General features: G+C 39.5%; 1 protein-coding gene across 4 annotated transcripts in view; it reads right to left on the bottom strand.

Moving 5' to 3' along the window:
• Positions 1–23,727, bottom strand: part of LOC136864664 (RWD domain-containing protein 4) — a 208,963-nt gene that overhangs the window by 43,901 nt on the left and 141,335 nt on the right. For all 4 annotated transcript variants that reach the window (XM_067141960.2, XM_067141957.2, XM_067141958.2 and 1 more), the window contains one exon: positions 14,442–14,634. In XM_067141960.2, coding sequence (XP_066998061.1) covers positions 14,442–14,634 — 193 coding nt within the window. The remainder of the gene's footprint in view (positions 1–14,441; positions 14,635–23,727) is intronic.

Below are 23,727 nucleotides of genomic sequence, written 5' to 3'. Positions count from 1 at the left end.
TAAAGACCAAGTCTTAGAAGCTGTTAAGGAAGATTTAAAGAAGGTCGCTCCTTCCGTTCAACAACTTTCACAGGGCATTGAGGAATTCAAGGCCGAATTTCAGGAGTCTCATGGTCAGCTTTCGCAAATGCAGGCCAAAAGTGTTTCTGTCCAGGATACCTTAAGAGAGACAGTTAAGAATGACATTTTCAGAGTTGGAAACGAAGTTGCTCTATTAAAAACTAAACAGGTCGACTTTAACAAACGATTCACTCAGCAAGCAGATAATACAACCACACAAATTAGTCGTATTTGCAAAGATGTGGGTGAACTTAAAACCGAATTGAAGAACGATGTCAAACAGGTCGAAGGAGTAGTGCAACTCCAATTAGGAGATGTCAAAAGTAATCTCGAACAATTAGCCACTAAGGTCGTTAGTCTTGAATCTCGAGATACTTCCAGACCTATCTCTAGTTCAATAGAAGGAGTCGAAGGAACGTCGTACCAGACGACTATTGTTAAAATCCAAGAGGAAAAACCTTCAAAATTTTCCAGTAAAGAAGACTATACTGCTAAGGAATTTCTGATTAATGTAGCAGAATATTTTCAAGAACATAAGATTGGCGAAGATAGAAAGCTAAGGACAGTTGCCCGACTACTAGAAGGCAAAGCTCTTTCTTGGTTTTCTGTATTCAAGTCCAATTTCAAGGCATATTCTGATTTTGAGAAGGCGTTAATTGACTGTTTTTGGAATGCAGAAACGCAACACCTTATCAAACTTCAACTATACTCGAGAAGGTATAACACCTCCATCAATACTTCTCGATACGCAGATTTTCTACTATCCCAGTTGAAGAAAATGCAATACTTAGATCCTCCTTTGCCTGAGAAGGAACTTATTCAGGTTATTACTTTACAATACCCTTCTCACGTCCAAGAAATTTTAGTAGCTGCTAACATCCAAAACTTGGATCAATTCGATGCTGTATTGCGACGTCTGGATACTGCTCATGCACAGGGTACTTTAAAACTGAGCAAGAATAAAGACATAGCTGCTCACCCAGTACAGGTTAATGCTTCTGAGCAACCACGTCAAAGTCCAGAGCGAATGGATAACAAGGAAGAGAGAGATACTCAATCATCACCTTCGCGGTATAGAGGGTATAGAAAACGCCCATACCGTAGCCAGATGCCATACCCAACCAAACCTACTTGGTTGAAACAAGAAAGAAAACAAGAGAGTAGAGACTCAAATAATCCGGACTTACACAAACGATGGAAGGAAACACAGGACTACCTCCATCAGTTGAAACAAGAGGGTCATCAACCTGGAGCGACTTCTCTTGAATATCAAGAATATAATAAGAGAAACAACACCTTTGGACAAAATCCCGAATCCACGGATGCTGTTACCAAAAAAAAAAAAAAAACCCTAAATTTTTCCAAAACAAGATTGCCTGAAAATGAGGAGGTCCGCTCATTTCACGTCGATATAATAAATTATTGGCACATCGATGATGACTTACTGTTTGAGGACAAGTCACCTATTCGTCAACAGGTCCAACGAGGTTTACCTATAATTAATATTACCATTGGGGGAGTCCAAGTATCGTCATTGGTGGACTCGGGAGCGCAAGTGTCCCTGATTGCTGACAAACTGGTAACATTGATTAAGAATAAATGTGATCTCCTGATTTTGCCAGTTGCACAAGTGAAGATCAAGGGCATTATTCCTGACCGGAATATTAAGTGCAAGCAGCAAGTGAGTTTACCATTAATGAGGAAGTGTGTGAACATGTCTTTTTGATAGTTTCGCCTATGAAATTCAACCTTATCTTAGGTTCAGACTTTTTGTCTAAGTATAAGGCTACTATTGACTACTCTGCCAACACCATTCATCTATGTAGGATTGGGTCTGTAGAGTTGCAGCTGGTGGATGGTGAAGACTTTAGGCTTCAAGGGATTGATTTACCCTATACCCAAGTCGATGGTGTGATTGGCGAAGCCGCCCCAGTCGACCAGGTATTGAGAGAAGAGGGTAATCCCGAGGAAGAAGAGGGACCCGTGTCAGAAGAAGAAGGAGATCCCGATGAAGAGGGACCCATTGAGGAAATTTTACATGACAAAGGGCCCGATTTTTTCACTTATATCTCCAGTGTAACTGAAGCGCCAGGTCACCACCCTGACATAGCAGCGGCAGAGGAAGAAATCTATCAGGCTTATTCGGACGTTTTTGATGAAAAGAGCGGAGAAATTAAGAATTTTCAGCACCACTTCAACGTCAAGGATACTTCGCCTTATAAGCACAAACCATATCCAGTGCCCGAGAAGTACATGGAAGAAACCAGGACACTGAATCGCCAGATGGAGGCTGATGGAATTATTTCCAAGTGCGTCACGCCTTATGTTAATCTGCTCACCATAGTAAAGAAACCCGATGGTAAGCTTCGTTTGTGTTTGGACACTCGTGCCTTAAATGACCGACTGATCCTTGAGTATGACCACCCTCCTCCGCTTAAAGATGTCATTAAGCGATTTTTTGGAAAGAAATATTTTTCAGGCATGGATATGACATCATCCTACTTCCATATTGTACTGGATGAACATAGCCGGCTCTTCACTGGATTTATCTTCGACAATATTACCTATGTCTTCAACCGGCTGCCCTTTGGCATTAAGAACTCGGGAGCCGTTCTAATAAGAGTATTGGAAAACCAGTTGTCTGATGAAGTGAAAGCCATCGCCACTATTTATGTCGACGATATCTTGATAGCATCTGATACATGTGAGCAGCATTTGGAAGATGTACACACTGTACTTAAGGAGTTAAGGGAAAAGAACTTTAAAATTAATTTGAAGAAGAGTCAATTTTTCAAGACGGAAGTTCTTTTTCTTGGGCATGTGATTAGCGGAGAGGGCATCCGCCCAAATCCTGCTAAAATTCAATGTGTTACAGATTTTCCTAGACCTTGCAGGATTAAGCAAGTGCGGCAATTCCTGGGACTTTGCCAATTCTTTTCACAACATTGCCCTCAGTACACCGAAACTGTAGCGCCTCTCCAGGAATTATTGAAGAAAAACAATCGCTGGAAGTGGACTACTGAATGTGAGCAATCTTTCACTGCTACTAAAAGGATGCTCAAAAATTATGTGCAGCTCTGCTATCCTAACTACGAATGGCCCTTCCATATTGAATGTGACGCCAGTAAGATAGGAATTGGAGCCGTCCTCTACCAAGTCGACCCTAATAGGCCCGATGTCAAGTTGTTCATTTCATTTGTGAGTCGTAAGCTTAGGGCTCATGAAAAGGCATACACCATTACGGAGCTAGAAGCCCTAGCGATTGTGTACTCACTTTTGTATTGGAAAAAAGTTGTCTTTGGATTTCCAATCACGGTTTACACTGACCACAAGGCACTTACCTTTATTCTGTCTTCCGACCTTACGAGTGAACGAGTCACCAGATGGGCATTATTCATCCAACAATTCAATGTCTCTATTGTGCATCGATCTGGAAAGAACAACATATTAGCCGACGCTCTCAGTCGGAATCCTTCCGATGCAGCTGTAGCTTGTCCAATTTCAGTCACTAATAGTGACGAAGAAGAATTTCTGAGAAAAATTCGATGTCTAGCCCAAGCCCAGCGGAGAGACCACAGGCTAAGAGAGATAATTCGTTTCTATGAAGGGTCAATTCCGCAACATGATCCAGACTATGCCAGGATCGAGCAGGCAGCCCAATCTTTTTCTTGGGACAATAACCTACTCTACAAGTACATTAATTCAACCAAGACTGCTAAAAGGATTTATGCCCCGGCTGAACTTCGGGAAGCCATCATCTGGCATTGCCACTTCATCACTGGACATGCTGGAGTAGACAAAGTGGCTTGTGTGATTAAGGAGAGGTTTATCTGGGAATACCTCCGTAATAACATCAGAATGACCATAAAAACCTGTGACTTGTGCCAACGGATTAAACCAAATAATTACCTTATGAGGGAATATCCAAGGCCTATCATTCCGGAGAAGCCACGGGAGGTGATGGCGCTCGATCTGTACGGCCCACTTCCAAAGGCGACCAGGGGTAACAAGCACGTCTTAGTTATTGTTGATGTATTTTCAAAATTCACCATGTTGTTACCTATCCAGAAAGCAAACACTGGAAATATTTTTAGGAGACTCCGCAGGAACGTCTTTCCTGAGATGGGGAAGCCTACATTTCTGTTAACTGACCATGGAAGCCAGTTCACGTCTGCAGAATTCAAGACGGCGATAGAAGAGTTGGAGATTCATCATATAATGAATTCTATTCGTCATCCCGAAGCCAACCCTGCTGAGCGACTGATGAGAGAAATTGCCAGATTCTGTCGAGTCTACTGCCAACAGGAACATTGGAGATGGATTGAAGTACTTCCAGTGATGCAGAAAATAGTCAATTCCACCGTCCATGAATCCACTGGGGATATTCCGATGTTGGTGCATCATGGGCATATTCCTCATCGCCCTTGGGATGCTATTCTTCCTGCTCCGCCTGATGCAGCCATCAGTCAAGAAGCAAGAATTGCTAAGGCACTGGGAAAATTGAGACACGCTGCAGATATCAGACAGCGGAGAAATAGAAACCGAAAGTTCAGACCACCCTTGCAAGTGGGAGACAAGGTGTTGATTCGCAAACCTGCGACGTATTACATAAAATCAGCTTCATGGTCCGTATCGCACTTCAATAGATTCACAATGAAGTATTTATTTATTTTCCACCTAGTCGATACAATGATTGCCTAAGGCAATTTTTATTGGTCAAAAGTGGTACATGTTTCGTATATTAACAACATCTTCAGCCACATAACAATGTTTAGATGAAAAATATAAAATAGACAAAGTAATGCTTCCTCTAAAGCATTACTTCCTCTAAAGCATTACTTTGTCTATTTTATATTTTTCATCTAAACATTGTTATGTGGCTGAAGATGTTGTTAATATACGAAACATGTACCACTTTTGACCAATAAAAATTGCCTTAGGCAATCATTGTATCGACTAGGTGGAAAATAAATAAATACTTCATTGTGAACCTGCGACGTCTCGTCCAGAATTGAGGATCTATGCTAAGTTTTGCCCCTTGTACTTTGGACCTTTCAAGATTTCTAGATCTTTGGACAACGGTGCTTATGAGATCGCAAGATTAGATGGCAACCTTGAAGGCATTTACAATGCTTCTAATCTCAAAAAATACTTTGAATAAGGTTCATTGAAGAAAATCCTCATCGTATTTTCTTTTCCCTGAGAGGGAGGGATATGTATCGGTTACGACCTGTACATAAGTATTTTTTTGAGCATAAGTTACGTTTATTTATCACGCGTAATGTTCCGAGCGCGCCTGGTTTGTTTACCAGCAGCGAGGACCAGCTAGCGAGTGTGTGACGACTGTGAGCTGTGACGTAGCCACAGGGGCTAGCTAGACCGCCCGCTCGTCTCAACAGCTTTGACTGGTATTTTCTGGATTCCACGTCACTTGTTCTAGTGAGTTCGATGGAGAAAATTTTGAAATTTCTATAATAATTGTGCTAGCGAGTCGAGCGATATGTCATCTTGTTTGGGATCACCTAAACGTCCCAATGCTCGAGTTTCAAGCAAATCCATCGAGGGATTCGGGAGATATTCAATCAAACCGTATTATGACGTAGACGTCCCGAATCAAATAAAAGGAGGACCTACTATAGCCTATTCACACAGTCTCAGCTGAGTAGTCAGCGGGGACACTCTTGCTGCTACTATCATCGTGGAACTCTGTCATTATACAAGTGTGGGAGGACGATTCTTCCAAGTTTTATAAAGTGGACTCATAAGACTTCGAGTGTTGTAGAAATTTTTCTAAGTCTTCGTAACTGAACTTACAATATTTACAAGTGTTCATTGAATGGACTTGTATTATTTACGTGTCATCGAAGTTGGAATTTTTCTAAGTGTTAATTGAATGGACTTGTATTATTTACGTGCCGTCGAGACTGAAACTTTTCTAAGTGTTCACTGAATGGACTTGTATTATTTACGTGTCTTCGAAGTTGGAATCTTTCTAAGTGTTCACTAAATGGACTTGTATTATTTACGCGTCTTCGAAGCTGGAATTTTTCTAAGTGTTCACTAAATGGACTTGTATTATTCACGCGTCTTCGAGATTTTCTAAGTGTTCGTAAAATGGACTTGTGTTATTTACATGGAATATTTGCAACTGTTGAGGAACTCATTCTTCTAATAGACAGTGATTGATTAACATTGCTAGTGATGAACTTTAACTTTCCAACGGCTTTGTACAAAGTTAGGATTTCATTTGCATTTACTCAAAGACTTGTACATTTGCCAGTGTTGGTTTAAAAGACTTATAAATTTCGTCAAGGAATTTATTTATGTGAATGGACTTGTGTTTTGGTCAGTGGTCACTCAAAGACTTTATGAATTTCACCAGTGATTAACTTTAAATATATTCAGACTTCCAAGTGAATGGACTTGTGTTTTTTTTCGTTCGAGTTTAGGCAAAGACTTGCACCTTCGCCAGTAATGAACTTTGAGTTTAACTATAATTTCACAAGAAGGGACTTGTATTTTTCGTTGCCAAACGTTATTCAGAGATGAAGATTTTCCTAGTGGTGAACTCTAAAATTATTAATACCACTCATATCGTTTTAGGAGTGTTGGAAGTCTTGATGTACAATTATCAAGATCTCTGCTTATAAGTTGATCATCCAAGGTTTTCATGGACTCAGTGCTACTAGTGACCTTGGGAACATCAATCCTCTCAGTCTCATTGCCTCATCGCCTGGATCACCGGAGTTCGACCCGGGCCTCAGAGTTCGAGACATCTCTACTTGCCGTCAATCCAGACAGTCCAGCTGCCTCTGTCTGGAGTATCTGGAGTCCCTGGAATCCCTGGAGTCTTCTGGAACGTGCTTCAACCAGCTTGGCTTGGTGAGCTGGAGAACCCGAGCCATACTATTGGAATACGAGGAAGACAATCCATTTCTACTTAGAGGTGATGTGCAAATTCATGACTTATTTGAATAAACTCTTATGCAATCAGAGTCAAAGTTTTTCTGTAGATAGGTCCCTACCTCCTGTACCGAGCCCTAGCTACAATTAATCCAGTTTTTCGCCCTGAGAACTCTATTTCATGCTACTTTAAAATTTAATCTGAGAGTCGGGCTCTTTTACTGGTACAATACTTTATATTGTACTATACCTGATACTATTTTCTGATTTTTAAAAAAATCACAGGAGAAAAGGATTTCCATTCATTGCTTTAATTTTGGACACTAGTGTTTTAATTTTGAAAACTGAATTATCTTTGCACTATGCTAATTACATGTTGACTTGCATGAAAATGGAAACTATGTGGACTCCAGATATCTTGAGCATAATTTGGAGGTAAGTGACATGAAGACAGGACAGGACTGTTGGCAAGGAATAACAGACAAGAACAATGACAGGAAGTCATATTTACAGTGATGAGATACAGGCTACAGTAGGCAAGAATTGTATATGTGAACAGGCTTTGGTTTAGATGCGAGACAAGTAGAGGAGGGTGGATTACCTATGAGGCTAATGGACTCCTGAGTTAGAGAAATGGACGAAGTTCAGCGAGATGACGGTTCGACAAGGCAATTTTCCTTCTGCTGTATGTTTTTGTACAAACACGTACACAGTCAAATCACATTACAAATTATGACCACCTGCTAATATCCAGAGTAACTGCCCTTTGCATCATGGACAGTAACTAGACATGCTGGCAGTGACTCCTGATAAATGAGCTGATGTTGTTTCTTTCAATTACAATAGGTATAAAGCTGTGATTAGCCTCACATATTTCTGACAGATCTCCATGAGTATCTGCAGCCATACTGTCTGCAGTGCGTCCCACAACTGATGAAGGGATAGGGTTTGCAGCGGAGGAGGCAGAGGGCGAACATGATGATCGAGGTGGTCCTACAGATGTTCAACTGGATTGAGATTGGGGCTGTTTGGGGGGCGAGGGAAATACTTTGAAGTCTTGATCATGCTCTTCCAGCCATGTGAGGACACTTCTAACTGTGTGGCAAGGCGTATTAGCATGCTGGAAGATCACATCCTGCTGAGCAAGGAATGTTCTTTCATCAACAACAAATCAAACAATAATGCTACATTGTTTACACTTCATGTCAGCGTTTTCCGGGCTTGTAGGCCGTGGTCCAGGAGCGAGTGAATGTCCTGATGTTTCACCGAAGACTGCGTTCGGCATTGTCAAGGGTTCCGACTGACTTCAATAGCAGCGAAGCTCTCAGTGGAATGAAGTGCTGTTGTAATTCCACCTCATTATATATAGTGCAGGATGCGGTATGCTGCTCGCCTATTGGCCGCCATGGTGGAGGGGGTTCGCTGATTGGCTGTTCTTCGGCCAATGGTTGAAGTGTTAAGAAGCCCGGTGAACACTGACTTGTCTTGGCGGAGACAAGCAGCTGATCACCCGTTGCTTTCTTCTGGTCTGCCGCGGCTATCATGTCCTTCAGGATTCAGAGCTTTCAAGACTGGAAACCAGGCATTGTTTACCCGTTCAGATTCCCCCTTACGGTTGAAGCTGTTGGTGTGCTTCAGGATTTCAATGGCTTCCCTCTGTAGCCGGGCGTGATAAGACACAGTAGTTGACAGTACTTCGGTGTCGCTGTACTGTATGTCATGGCCTGCTAGCAGCGAGTGTTCAGCGACTGATGATCTACCTGTCTGTCCCAGCCGGCTATGTCTGTTATGCTCCTTAAGTCGTGTGGCGATGCTGCGTTTGGTAGTGCCTATGTATACCTGTCCGCAGCTGCACGGGATCTTGTAGACACCAGCTGTGGAGAGAGAATGGCACTTGTCTTTGGCAGACCTAAGCAGTTCCTGGATTTTCTTCGTCGGCCTGTATATGGTTTTAACCCCATGGGACTCCAGTAGCCTCCCTATTCTGTCAGTTACTTTCTCGATATATGGCAGAAAGGCTTTAGCTGCCGACCACTCCTCTTCTTTCTTCTCGGTTGTTGGACGTCTGGGATGGAGTGCTCGCTGGATATCTTTAGGGCTGTACCCGTTAGTGAGTAGGGCCCTATTGAGGTGGCTGAGTTCCTCGTTTAAGTGCTGAGGTTGACAAATTCTCTTGGCACGGACGGCTAGCGTCTTAATCACTCCGTATTTTTGTCTTTGGTGGTGGTTGGATGTCTTCTGAAGATAGCAGTCTCTGTGGTTCAGCTTGCGGTATACTGTGTGTCCCAGTTTAAATCAGTAGTCTTCATTACCAGAACATCGAGGAAAGGGTGCTTTCCCTTGTTTTCTGTCTCCATAGTGAACTGAATACTGGTGTTAATACTATTCAAATGCTGTGGAAACAGCTATAATTGTTCCTTTCCGTGGCTCCAGATCACAAAGGTGTCATCTACGAAGCACAGCCAGAACTTAGGTTTCAGTGGTGTGGTCCCGAGTGCTGTTTCTTCGAACTTTTCCATATAGAAATTTGCTATCACCGGACTCAGAGGACTGCCCATGGTGACGCCGTCCACTTGTTCATAGAAATTGCCATTCCACAGGAAAAAGGTTGTCGTGAGGCAGTGGTTGAATAAGTTGGTAATGTCCTCGGGAAAAATCCGAGCGATGTGGTCTCTGGCCTCATTCACAGGTACCTTAGTGAAGAGTGAAACCACGTCAAAGCTGACAAGCAGGTCTTCGGCTTCTAACTGGATGTTATTCAGCTTTTCTATGAAGTGGCCTGAATTTCTGACGTACGACTGATCCTGAAGGACACGATAGCCGCGGCAGACCAAAAGAAAGCAACGGGTGATCAGCTGCCTGTCTCCGCCAAGGCAGGTCAATGTACACCGGGCTCCCTAACGCTTCAACCATTGGCCGAAGAACAGCCAATCAGCGACCGCCCCCCCACCACCATGGCGGCCAATAGGCGAGCAGCGTACCGTATCCTGCATTATATAATGAGGTGGCATTACAACAGCACTTCATTCCACTGAGAGCTTCACTGCTATCAAAGTCAGTTGGAACCCTTAATAATGATGTAGATGTTGATTCCCATAGGGAACCTAAAATATTTGTATATTGGTATTACCCTTGACAATGCCGAACGCAGTCTTCGGTGAAACGTCGGGACCATCACTCACTCCTGGGCCACGGCCTACAAGCCCGGAAAACACTGACATGATTTGTAACGCCGACTGTGAAAGCCTCAATTGCTACATTGTTTACACTGTTTATATTTGAATATACCTGTTACTATTTTGTAATTTAAAAAATCACAGGAGATCTTAATGACCTTAGATAAATTGTCTACGAGTGGATGTGGTCTGTGAGAAGGGATTCATAATCAAATCAATAAAGAGTGCCTTCCACAAGGGTGGTGGTATCTAGAGAATACCAAGAGAACATTCCGCAGACCATAACACTGCCCCCACCATCTTGTGTTCGTCTAGCAGTGGTTGAAGGGTGTTGATTCTCTGATGTTTCTCGATGGACACACTGACGTACATCCATTCTATGCAGCTAAAAATGTAACTCTCGGAGAAAGCTACCATCGCCAATCAGCAGCGGTCTAGTCCCTATATTGTCGAGCAAATTCCAGCAGTTTTCGTCGATGCAACTGTATCAGCATAGGTGCCGTCACCTTCGTCTACGCCAGAGCCCCATTCACAGAAGGGTCGGCAGAACTGTTGTGGTAGAAACATGTCTAGTTGCTACCTGGTTCATTTCAATGGTGAGCTGTTCCACTGTAGCCCGTCGGTTGGCTTTCATGCATTGTCACAGTCGATGTTTACCTTGGACATAAATAGTGCATGGAGCTCTGCAGTTTCCATTACAGTTACAGTATTCGCAATTATGCCATTCACGGTACATCTTTACCAGAGAGGTACGTGAACAGTTCACAAACATCGCTGTTTTCAAAATTCTGCCCCCATTTGGCCCAAAAGCCGATGATCAAAATTTGCTTCCCTTACCCATAACAGCAGGAGGTACAATGTGTGCAGCCAGCCTGTTGGTCACATTATATACCCACTTCACCAGCCCACATCACAGGGCATATGTCTTCAGTTACGCGTTGTAGATGGCACTTCTAACAGGTGGTCATAATAATGAGATTAAACTGTATATAGAATTTTTGCAATACAGTAATGGGATAGGAAAGAACTACAGTATAACTAGGAAGGTAGTAGCTATAGTCATAAGTTACAGCTCTAACATTTGCCTGGTATGAAAGCGTGAAACCATGTGAAATAGTCTTCAAGGTTGAGGACGTTAGGGTTCAAACCCATCGGTTACAAAACATAAGCTTACACCTTTATGACTTGTACTATGCAACCAACTAGCTCGGAGGACAAGGTAATTTACAATCTCAATGTATGATGTATAAGAATCCGTATGAACAGAATATTATCGAGAAGCTTAGGCCATTCACAGTGGGATGAGAATCGAAACATTGACGGCATGAAAATCAATAAAAAAGAAACAAATACAGTTGAACTTTGTTATAATGACTACGTTTCAGCGACAAATCGTCTATAACATCATGTTTTCTGAGGTACGGACATATTCCTCGTAAGAAATGTTTTTCAGCTTTGCTTAATACGACACACATTCATGTGTCCACCTCACATATAATGTCATTTTGTAATAAGATTTTCTAAGACCAAAGTATTTTAAGAAATATTTTGTTGAAATCTGGCAACCTGGGAAATACTTTCATGCTCCCTTTTGTTATAGACCTCGGAAATGCAGGCAGATTCCCAACCCTGTTTTAACCAGTACCTGCGTGCGGTCAGTTTCGACTGGAAGTTACCTCTATGTGCACGCATTTTAACGCAGTATGACTACTAAAAGAAAGGTTTTAACATTGGAAGAAAGAGTTAAAGTGATTCACCAAATTGAGAATGGAATTTAAAAAGCTGATGTGTGTCATGAGTTTGGCCTTGTTAATTCCACAGGCCGAACGGTTTGGAAGAGCAAGGATAAAATGGTTGCTGGGTTTGAACAGAGTGGTTCGAAAATTCAGCAGCTACGAAAACCTGGGTGGAGCGACGTGGATGAAGTGCTGCTTAAGTGGTTTAAGCAACATAGAAGCCACAATGTACCCATTAGTGGACCTCTCCATATGGTGAAAGCAGAAGAATTTTCCAAGAAATTAAAAGATGAAGAATTTGTGTGCCGCAGTGGCTGGTTTGACAGATACGAGCAGTGACACAATATTAGTTTCGGCAAAGTAAGCGGCGAAGCGTATAGTGTGAATGCCGAAATAACAAAGAATGGCTTACTACAGTGTGGTCTAATGTGCACCAAGAATATGCCAATTGTGACATCTTTAATGCAGACGAGACTGGTATTTTCTTTAGATTCAAAGGTGAACAATGTGTTTGTTGCAAGTTATCTAAAGAGCAAATAACATTTCTGGTTTGTGCTAATGCAGACGGAACTGAGAAGAGAAAACCGTTTGTGATTGGCAAATCAAAAAATCCTAGATGATTTAGGTATGTAAAAAAGTCTGCCAGTACAATACAGTACTAATAAAAAATCCCAAATGACTTCCAAATTATTTCAAGCTGAAATGAGGCGTTGAAATCGCAAGCCGGGAATTCAGAAAAGTAAATTTCTGATTCTTGTTGACAACTGTCCAGTGCATCCTGTAATCTCAGGTCTGGAGAACATTAAGCTTGTTTTTCTTCCTGCAAATACAACAAGCATTTTGCAGCCCATGGATCAAGGGGGTAATTAAGAGTCTGAAATGCCACTATCGTAAGCTGATATTGTTGTAAATGATAGAATGCATTGAGATAAAGTAGGATTATTCTATTACACTAATAGATGTAATCAGATGTATTACAAAAGCATGGAAACAAGTCACTACCAAAACTATCAAGAATCGGGTGAGTTGGCCGAGCGGTTAGGGGTGCACAGCTGTGAGCTTGCATCCGGGAGATAGTGGGTTTGAACCCCACTGTCGGCAGCCCTGAAGATGGTTTTCCGTGGTTTCCCATTTTCACACCAGGCAAATGCCAGGGCTGTGCCTTAATTAAAGCCACGGCCGCTTCCTTCCGACTCCTAGGCCTTTTCTATCCCACTGTCGCCTTAAGACCTATCTGTGTCAGTGCAACACAAAGCACATTGGAAAAAAAAAAAAAAAAACCTATCAAGAAAATTTTCCGCCATGCCGGAATCTCATTAACCGAAGAAAAAATTTTCTACCGAAACTGAAGATAAGTGATGACAGTGATGATCTGCTGTTATCTGCATTTATGCGAGAATCCAACTGTGATATGCTCAATTAGTGTGACTATGAAACGTATGCAACAGTACATAACATCGCTTCAAAGAAGCCATAAGCATGCGACTGTTGAGAAATATCAACTACCAAAATTAACCGTCAATGTCACAAATCTAGTTAATGAGGCAACAAGAAGTGACGAATTTTAAAACAAACCAAGTAACACCCACAACCACATACATGCACACACAAGCCAATATTACTCATAACCACCCACAACCACTCCAACAAGCTGGGTCGGGGTGAATCGATTAGAGTAATGGTGGCCAAGAGTCATAAGATTCATGAATCTCACCACACACAGAGTTTTCAGGTGAGCCACAACTTAACCAGTCACTCTCAGAAACTTTGGCACCAACAGTCACCCAACCACTACTATGGATAACCCTGTCACTAAGCGGGACTTCACATCAAAATGACAAATGGCAGCAGGCAAGTGACAAATGACATGAATATTACACATCAAAGTGATAACTCAAAGTGAAATATTTTTTTCCTTCTTCTCAGTGCTCAAGATGTGTTCAGACGATGATGTTTGATCACTGCTGTGATCGCCAGATGAGAAAGACTATGAAGATACTGGTTATATATGAGAGACAATACAGATATTCTCAGTGCTCATGTACTCTAAGGTGCATTCAGAGAAATTTCAGGAGTTGTACCATATTGCATTCTTGTAGAGAAAAGAAAGAAAGAAAGAAAGAAAGAAAGAAAGAGAAAGTCGTCAGTCAGTAGTACCAGGATGGTTTCAGAGAGTCACGTGGCAGATGTGACTTGTCCTATCACTCCTATATAAAGAGTTTAATTTGTTTTTTATCTGTTCATTTTTCAAGTAACATGCCACATGCAATGTGCCATTTTGGAGTAAAATCAACAGTGCTTTACAGAACCTAACCAATCACCATTGGGGGCTTTATGACTAAGAGTAAATTTTGTCCAGACTGCAGGTGGTGTACTATGAATTTATTAGATTGGCAGCCATGCAATAACAAAGTCCATCAGCATACAGCAGAGAATAGCTTAGTAAGAACAGAGTGAAAAGTGTACTGCAGACAACTATGACTGCAGAAACTACACAGTAAGAAAATACAAAATAATCCATTTACATTATTTTAGAACAATGTACTAAAAGCTTTCACACACTCACCTGTACATTAGAGATGGTTAGATGTTCAAGAGCAGCACCAGAATCTTTAACCAGGCTATCTGGCTGAGTAGCAAGGAACTCCTCAGCTTTATCTTTGACGTACTCGAACAAAGTGTAAGTCATTGCTGCACCCAAATACTGTTCAGCTTCATTAGATATACTAGATACAATTTTCGCTTTGACTTCTGGTACTCTAAGGAAAGACAGAGAAATAATTATTCTTCTGTTTATCACAAGCCACTTGCAAATACACTCAGAGAAGTAAAAAAAAAAAGGAGCATTTAGAAGAAATTTCATGACAAATATTTTACTTCCAGAGTAACATACATTGTCTTTAACCCTCTAGTACTAACATGACAAATCCTAGCGCGAGTGCTAACATCGGTCTGAGTGTCCGAAGTTATGAACATGCATATTTCTTATGTTTTAAAGCAAGTAAACCATTTATTAAAGAGAAACCACACTACAAAAATTTATTACTAAGCCTTGCATTGTTACTGTTAACAATAAAGAGGAAAAGGAAATAAATTCACCATTATCATGAAACACAAACACAGAAATAAATACTCTTAATGATTAAATAGAAAAATTGGATATGACAATTCTTACAAAGATGCAATGAACAATTCACAGTCACAATCACCATGTTCATTCCTCCTTTTCAGAACAAGTTGGACAAACAACCACAATGTGCTCCAAGCACATGAACTTCCCACACAAATAGCACTTGTATTTTGTTTTAGGATTTTTCTTTGAATCACAGTATGCACACCGTCCATGCACTTTTTCTTCCGGTGCAAGCACTGGAATGTTACAGATCTCTTGAATTCTCATTCAAGTCAGTCTTGGAACTTGCTTGACTGTGGATCTTCTTTTTAGATGATCTCCAATTAAATCAAATGCCAGTGTTTCTAAGAAAATTGTTCGCATCATATTAGCTTTAGGATTGTTGCTGGTCATTATCACAAAAGCACTTATAGCAGCAATGTTCATCAAACTGTAAAAGATTACCATAGGCCACCGGCAAGTTTGCCCGGCAGAGTTATGCCCTGCACCGAAGCTTATCAACCACATCAACACTCCCTTTCGTGTCATTATACAACATGATAATTTCAGGTTTATCAGTGTTGGGGTCAACTTTGTCCTCACGATGCATTGCAGCACATTTTTGCCTTTTCTGAGAATGTATGATATAGGGTGGAATTTTCCTGGAACCCAAACATGCTGGAGCCGATGGGCCTATTTTTGCCTTCCAGAAATACATGATGGAACTGCCTTTTGTTTTTTCTTATAGTACCAAGTTAAGTCAATTTACGGTTTTTCAACAAACTTTCAGATAATTTCTATGCTGGTGAACCAATTGTCCATGGTCACATTCCTACCTGTATTGGCAATATGTTTCACTAATCTTTCAACTACTGCTTTCATGCTGTTATCAACAGAATCTGGGCCATTGGACTCTTTACCAACATATACCTCAAGGTTTGATGTATAAAACATTTTAGCACATACTAACGCATAGATTTTAATCCCATATTTATTGGGTTTCCTTCGGATGTACTGGCGGAAGCCACATCTTCCCCTGAAAGCCTCAAGTTTTTCATCAAGAGTCATATATATTCAGATAGGGTGTAGTTAGCTTGACAATTTGCCACAAAAATGTCAAATACAACCCAAACTGCAGCCGGTTCATCTATTTCTTGTCGGTGCAATCTTGTTTCTTTGCTGTCAAGTCTAATGTGCCTCAGCAGAAACCTAAACCTCTCCAGTGACATAGTGAGCCGAAACATCTCAACTGATGTACCGTTAGTTTTCCGTAAGTCCGTTGTGTTGAGATGGTTTGTCTTACATACACCAGAAAGGTACAAGACACTTAACAAAGTCAGTAGGTCTTGCAGTTCAATATTCTTGGTCATAAGGTTCACGGCTTATAGAAAGATTTGTACAATCGGCCAGAATGTTTAGAATTCTAGCATCAGAAAAGCAGTTCCATATATCTACAATAGAAGTCAAATTTCTTGCCGGTCCTTTCACCCCCAGGCAAATGAGTTATGAGATTCACTGAGCGAGTTCTCACATTTTGAGAAGGAATATGCCTTTTCCATTTCATGGCACCATCTTTTCCAATGAAGTGCGGAACATTATGTTGTCGTTTTGTTGTGTAGAAGTACAACTTAACATCTGGCTCATCCTGTACCTCCTCCACGTCCTGTTCTGACTCCGGATATTCTTCACGACATTCAAAGTGATCTTCTTCCGCAAAATCTTCAAAATCTTCTGCAGCCACATCATTCTCCTTAGATTCCAGTACTAATTTCAGCATGTACTCTTGTTCACATTCGTAATTCATTTCGTTTCATTTCCAGCAGAAAGTAGCACAAGTACTAACTTCAGTCTGAGAGACCAAAATAAATTCTTGCTGAGAACTTGAGCTAGGCACTTAACATTCACGCAACAATAAGTAAACTGACCGATTTAAAGGTACCAATGAGCAAAGCGTAAGCAGAGCATGCGCGCTAAAGTTATAGAAGAATAATTGGGCGGGCGGTCTCAGAGACCGGATGTTAGTACTGGAGGGTTAACAGAAAACAGTTATACATTTATTATGGTGAGGCAGCAGAGGATGGCAACGTTCCAACAGAGAATAATCAGTGCCTACTCAAGTATTGCAGATGAAGTTTGCAGTTCGTGTTACTGATGCCTTTATATAACTAACATAGCAGTGAAGTAGGCTTCATGCCTAAGACACAAAAACATAATGACTATCTGATGTTATCCATGATTGAAAGGGAATTTTTAAGGGTAGCTGGTCTTTTCAAGACATATGAAGACCACTAAATGTGAGGTTCTTATTGTGAACAGATGTTAGCAACAACGGTCAGCAGAATATACTCATATTTTACACCATAATTCTGAACACCAGGCACTGACAAATCAACAGTTAGCTCTCCAAATTGTAACAGAAACCACTGAGAAACACAGAATCTGTGAGCTAGATCAAAACTTATACTGTGCTCTCCAGTACGACTGACAAAACCCATCAATGATTCTTTTCTCAATACAGAGTTATGAGCACTGGTGCTCTTGCCAGACTTCAACTAACATAACAGAACCACACTGCAAGACTGAAATGGGTCGACAGAGGCGCATCTGGAGAGAATGAAGGCATTTCAATATGCTCAACGTCTATTGTACGAGGGCAAGTCAAAGTGTAATACAATTTCAAAATATCACGCCACAGTTATGTCCGTTGGCAGAAATGTTACAAAGGTTTAAATGAATATCCTACAGGTGGCAACACCATGCAGACAAGTAAACACCGTGAAAGTAGTAGTGTAATAATGGGTGCTCTACTTCAGACAAACACGAAAGGAGAACAGTAGTCTGTTATTCAGTTTTTGAGTAGTGAATTTGTGAAAGCTATTGAAATTCATCAATGAATGGCAATTCAGTGTGGTGATGTATGTTTGTACATTTTAACGATCTGCTTTACGTCGCACTGACACAGATGGGTCTTATGGAGACAACAGGATAGGAAACGGCTAGGAGCAGGAAGGAAGTGATTGTGGCCTTAATTAATGTACAGCCCCAACATTTGCCTGGTGTGAAAATGGGAAATCATGGAAAACCATCTTCAGGGCTGCCAACAATGGAGTTCGAACCCAGTATCTCCCGAATGCAAGCTGATAGCTATGTGACACAAACAATGCATGTTTGTCACAGCAGCAAAATGACAGTGTTCAGCAACATATTTCCTGTGCTTCTAAAATATTTTATGGATACAGTATGTTTTGTAGAATTTCCTTTAAGAGGGCACAATAAACCTGGGACCTCAATTAACCAGAATTACAAATAACTGTTCAAATACACTTCTTCATATGACCTTCTGCAGTAAACACACTACAAATTATCCATATTTTCCAATGATGTTTTGAGCAAGAGAAGGTCAAACAACTGCAACTATGCCAAGAACACACATCTACCAAGGTGCAGGAAAAGAAATCAAAATGATCTGATAGAAGATATAGTTATGAAAAACTTAATGAATTTGGAGATGTAAGTCCTTAATATTGAATACAAATTGATAGTAGGAATGAAGTATTCGCTTATTCCAACAGTAAGGCTGTTTCAACAGTTCATATCAATCATCAATGATATACATTTAGAGTTGTTGTCCAGGTGGCAGATTCCCTATCACTTGTTTACCGACTGAGCTCGATAGGTGCAGTCGCTTAAGTGCGGCCAGTATCCAGTATTTGGGAGACAGTGGGTTCGAGCCCCACTGTCAGCAGCCATGAAGATGGTTTTCCATGGTTTCCCATTATCACACCAGGTAAATGCTGGGGCTGTACCTTAATCAAGGCCACGGCCGCTTCCCTCCCACTCCTAGGCCTTTCCTGTCCTATCGTCGCCATAAGACCTATCTGTGTCGAAGCGTCATAAAGCAAATAGAAAAAAAAAGTTGTTTACCTAGCCTTTTCTTAAATGATTTCACAGAACTTGGAAATTTATTGAACATTTCCCTTGATAAATTATTCCAATCCCTTACTCTTATTCTTAAAAATTAATATTTGCCCCGATTCTCCTCTTGAATTCCAACTTTATCTTCATATTATGATATTTTGTACTTTTAAAAGCTCTACTCAAGCTTATTTGTCTACTAATGTCAATCACGCCATCTTTGCACTGACAGCTCGGAACATACCACATAGTACAATTTACGAACTTCATCGTATAGATCCGTATTGATGCAGTTCAAAACTAAGAAACAATGACAGGTTATGGTCCACCCAACCAATACACATCACTTTACAAGTGAAAACTATTTAATATAAAAACATATTAAATATATTTTGGGACATGTTTCGTCTCTATTTGAGACTTCATCAGCCATACAAAACTCATTGTTCAGAATTTTCTTACATACCACATAGTCGAGCATCTCGTCTCCTTACTTGCAAGTCTTCCCAGCTCAAGTTTGCAACATTTTCATAACTGTACTCCTTTGTTTGTTGGAAATCACCCGGAACAAATCGTGCTGCTTTCCTTTGAATATTTTCCAGTTTGTGTCCCATACACTGGAACCACACTCTAACTGGCATATTACCAGAGACTTATATGCCATTTCCTTTACATTCTTAGTACAACCCCTAAATACCCTCATAACCATGTAAGGAGATCTGTAATCTTTCTTAACAAACTTGTTAATATGATTATTCCAATGAAGATAATTCCTTATATTAACATGCAGGTACTTATAGTGATCCCTATGAGGTACTATCACCCCATTAACACAGTAATTAAAACAGAGAGGACTTTTCCTCTATGTGAAGCTTACAATCTGACTTTCCATCCTGTTTACCATCATATCATTAACAACACTGAAAAATCACTGTCAATGGTATATGTCTGCCTCGTCAATACTAATCAAAAGCTATTTAATCCATATTAATTAAAATGTACGTTTCGAGAATCACATTCTTTCTCTTCATCAGCGACCAAGAAATCCACCAAATAATCAGCAGACTTGATTAAGAAACATATTAACAATATACTATTAATAAGTTATAAATTAAAATACAAGAATGTACATCTAAATAAAATCTTTCAAATTACATAAAATATTGAGATAATAATATTCTGTTAATGTCTCTAAAAACCATGTGTGCACCAAAAATTTTAAACTTATATTGTAGCTCCTTCTGTACTTTGTCTAGTGAAAATACCTCCAAAATCGCTAACTACGTTCTAGCCATGTTGTGTTAAGATTTCCAGTACATTATAAAAATTCAAGTTCTATTTCAAAGATACATGAAGGTGGGAGGGTAAACATGTAGGGAAGGGCTAGAGAAATGGGGCATGGACTAAAACGTTCAATTTCTTTCCTATGTATGATCTTGCCAATTTAAATAATATGTCTTCTTCATTCAAGGATTCATTTAAATTCAATTCATTATTTTGTTTCTGTACTAAATACAACCACAACCTTTCTAAAACTTTCATATATTTAACTCTTCTGAGCTATGTGCAGGACCCTCATGTCTTTTTCTGTATCCATAAATTTATGATTATTCTCGTGCATGTGTTTCCTTTCCTCTTGCCCTGCCCCTCCTTCTTAATACTTCACTGATCTCCATCTTCCCTCTGTTGATCTACCTACAATGACTCATACTAATTCCTTGCCGACACCTCTCCTGGGCCCACTCCACGAGGAAAACGCTTAGCTCTCACTTTCCTTCCCCTTAAATTAATCCAGCTGTCTTCCACAACTTCTTCCCTTCCTTCTTCTCCCTCTTGCCTACCTACTGTACCCCGTACATTGATTGAGGGAGACCTATCTTCTTTCCTGTCCTCTGTTACAAGTCTAATTATCTCCGTCAAACTTACTATCTCTTCCTTCATCTTCCTCAGTTCCCACTCACACCCACAGTCTGTACTCCTTTCTCTCCCAGCCATTCTTTATCTATTCAAAGAAATGTGGGGAAAAAATGGAAATATTAATAGAAATAAAATAGTATAATCTGTGAATAAAAGTACATATGGTAGAGAATGGAAATAATGTATACTACACAAAGATTTCACAACAATAATGCAAGCAGGAAACCAACTGATGAAATAACTACACTACAATTATTCTACTTATACTTTCTTATTATAAAATACTAGAAATAAGAGGCTACCTATAGAAGTGTGTAGGTACAATAAATACATATATTTATAGACATTATTATTATTATTATTATTATTATTATTATTATTATTATTATTATTATTATTATTATTATTATTATTATTATTATTATTACCACTACTACTTGCAAACAGAAAAGGCAAGCAAGATACTGTCTAATAAAAATAGTTACACTACAATTCTGAACAGAAGTTAAGCCTATCCTAATTACAGCAACTGAATTCTAGTAAGAGCTAAATTTTTAGAGAAAATTTCCCCTACTACACTCTGAAAAGCGGTGGCAAAAGGGGCTCTGCTTAAGACGCGGCAGGTCGTTATGCTACTTAGGTTCCAAAACGGGTTAAAAAATAATAAATAAATAAATAAATAAATAAATAAATAAATAAATAAATAAATAAATAAATAAATAAATAAATAAATAAATAAATAAATAAATAAATAAATAAATAAATAAATAAATAAATAAATAAATAAATGCAATGTATATTTTAATCTTATAGCAGTTGTATAGTATTATTTGAAGTAATTCCACATACTGTATATGAGTTGACTATATTTGTAAGTACAGGAGAAATTATGAGTAGAATTTTGTAAACAATATAAATTTATTAAGGATGAACTGTGTGTTTAATAGAAAAAATATTGTTAGTGTAAATTGTATAATACTGTATTCTAGGAAAATGTCTTCTTCTCTTGTTAATTTAAAATTTAGTGCTTGATAATAATGCATTTTAGTGTACCATTTGCCACCGAGGTAGACACCTCTTTTGCAAAATAAAGTAATTTTGTTTTTTTGAAATAATTTCTAATAAAGTAACTAAACTACAATAATTCTAAACTGCTTTAGACATATCCTAATTACAATACATTACTACTATGACCCAAACAAGAATTACACAAGGATAAAACATTAATACAGCAGGCAAGATACTACTGTATCTAGTAAAATAACCCCACTACAATTCTCAACTGCACTTAGGCATATCCTAAAACAGGTTAAATGAAACAAAGAACTGGAGTTAAAGCTAATACTTGATACTCAGATGGGTTGTTATTTTTCTACCTAAGTGCAATCAGAAATTAGAAGTGGCCTTAAATACTAAAATATCACAAATGAATGAATGAGAATATAGGAGAAGACGTTAAAACAGTGCCTGAATACCGTAAGTTTTCTCAAAACAACGCCTGAGGCTTAAACTGTAAATATAAAAATCAACTGATTTCTGAACTGGAGGTCAACAGAAGAATATTTGATTTCAATGAGCAGCAATAATCACTAATAATGAAAGACCGTTAACCATCTTGTTGGCAAAAAAAACCTTATATTTTCTTGGAGTAATTATTTCCTTTCATTAAATTTACAATGCTACCAGTATTGTATTAATTATTTAAAGAAATTGTTTCTTTTGTGATAGGTGTAATAGAAGTGCTATGTGAAATATTGTGTCTAGTACCTATACGAATGTAAATGCAGTAAAAATCCATATAATATGAAAGGTCATTACGGAAGCTGAGTCAAACTCGCATAGGGCCCTACGACCAAAAATTCAAAGCTTCCGACCAAACATATCAATGGAAATCTGGGAAGAACATATCAAGGAAGTAACCTGTGCAAAAGAATCAAGACCTAAAATTGGACACCCAGAAGACCTGGATATGACGGAATCCCTTACAGAAAGGGAGATTTTACAGGCTATGCAGAAAATGACGAATAACAGATCTCCCGGACCGGATAGAATCAGGACTAAATGTCTAAAACAAACTACAGATGAACTGTTACCAGTATGGATGGCGGTATTAAACAAATGTTTAGAACTCGGACAAATACCAAGTGAATGAAAGAAATCAACAACTAAGCTACTATATAAGGGAAAGGGGAGTACTGATGTCCCAAACTCATACCAGGGAATTGCATTGGAGTCAGTTGCCCCGTAGCTATTAACAAGGATACTGACATCCAGGATATATGTAATTATAGATCCACTGCTGCCAGAAGAGCAATGTAGCTTCCGTAAGCAAAGGTCAACACTCATGGCAGCAGAGAATCTACTACGACATGTAACAATAACGCTGGAGAAACCCAACGGCAAACTTTATGTAGTCTTTGTTGATTACTTGAAGCCTTTTGATTTAGCCAACAGAACTATACTTATGAACAACGACCCTCATATCGAATACAGCAGAAAACTACATGCTGTACAAGTCTACGACGGAGTTGGGAATTCAAGCTGGATAATGCAAACGAATGGAGTACTCGAAGGTGATCCCCTGAGTCCCACCCTATTTAATGTGCTCACATACAATGTTGGTGACAGAATTCGAGAAACAACAAAGGCAAAATTATGCATATATGCGGATGATATGGCAATAGCTTCAGAGCAGAAAGTTACAACTTGCAAAAGGCAGTAGACATACGCTACTAAGTGACTGAGCCCAGAAAAATGAAGTTACAATCAATGAGGACAAGATGGAAATTATAATTTTTCAAAACGGTGGAAGGCCAGCATTTACATGTTATGAGTCTCCTTATGATAGCCGTGTTGGAGTATAGAATGTAAAAAGTTTCGAACAAATTTATTAAAAACCACCATTCCA

Source organism: Anabrus simplex, chromosome 2 (genome assembly GCF_040414725.1).
Source record: "Anabrus simplex isolate iqAnaSimp1 chromosome 2, ASM4041472v1, whole genome shotgun sequence".
Lineage (NCBI taxonomy): Eukaryota > Metazoa > Arthropoda > Insecta > Orthoptera > Tettigoniidae > Anabrus > Anabrus simplex.
The sequence above is the reverse complement of the archived record's forward strand: the minus strand, read 5'-3'. Positions and strand labels throughout refer to the sequence as shown.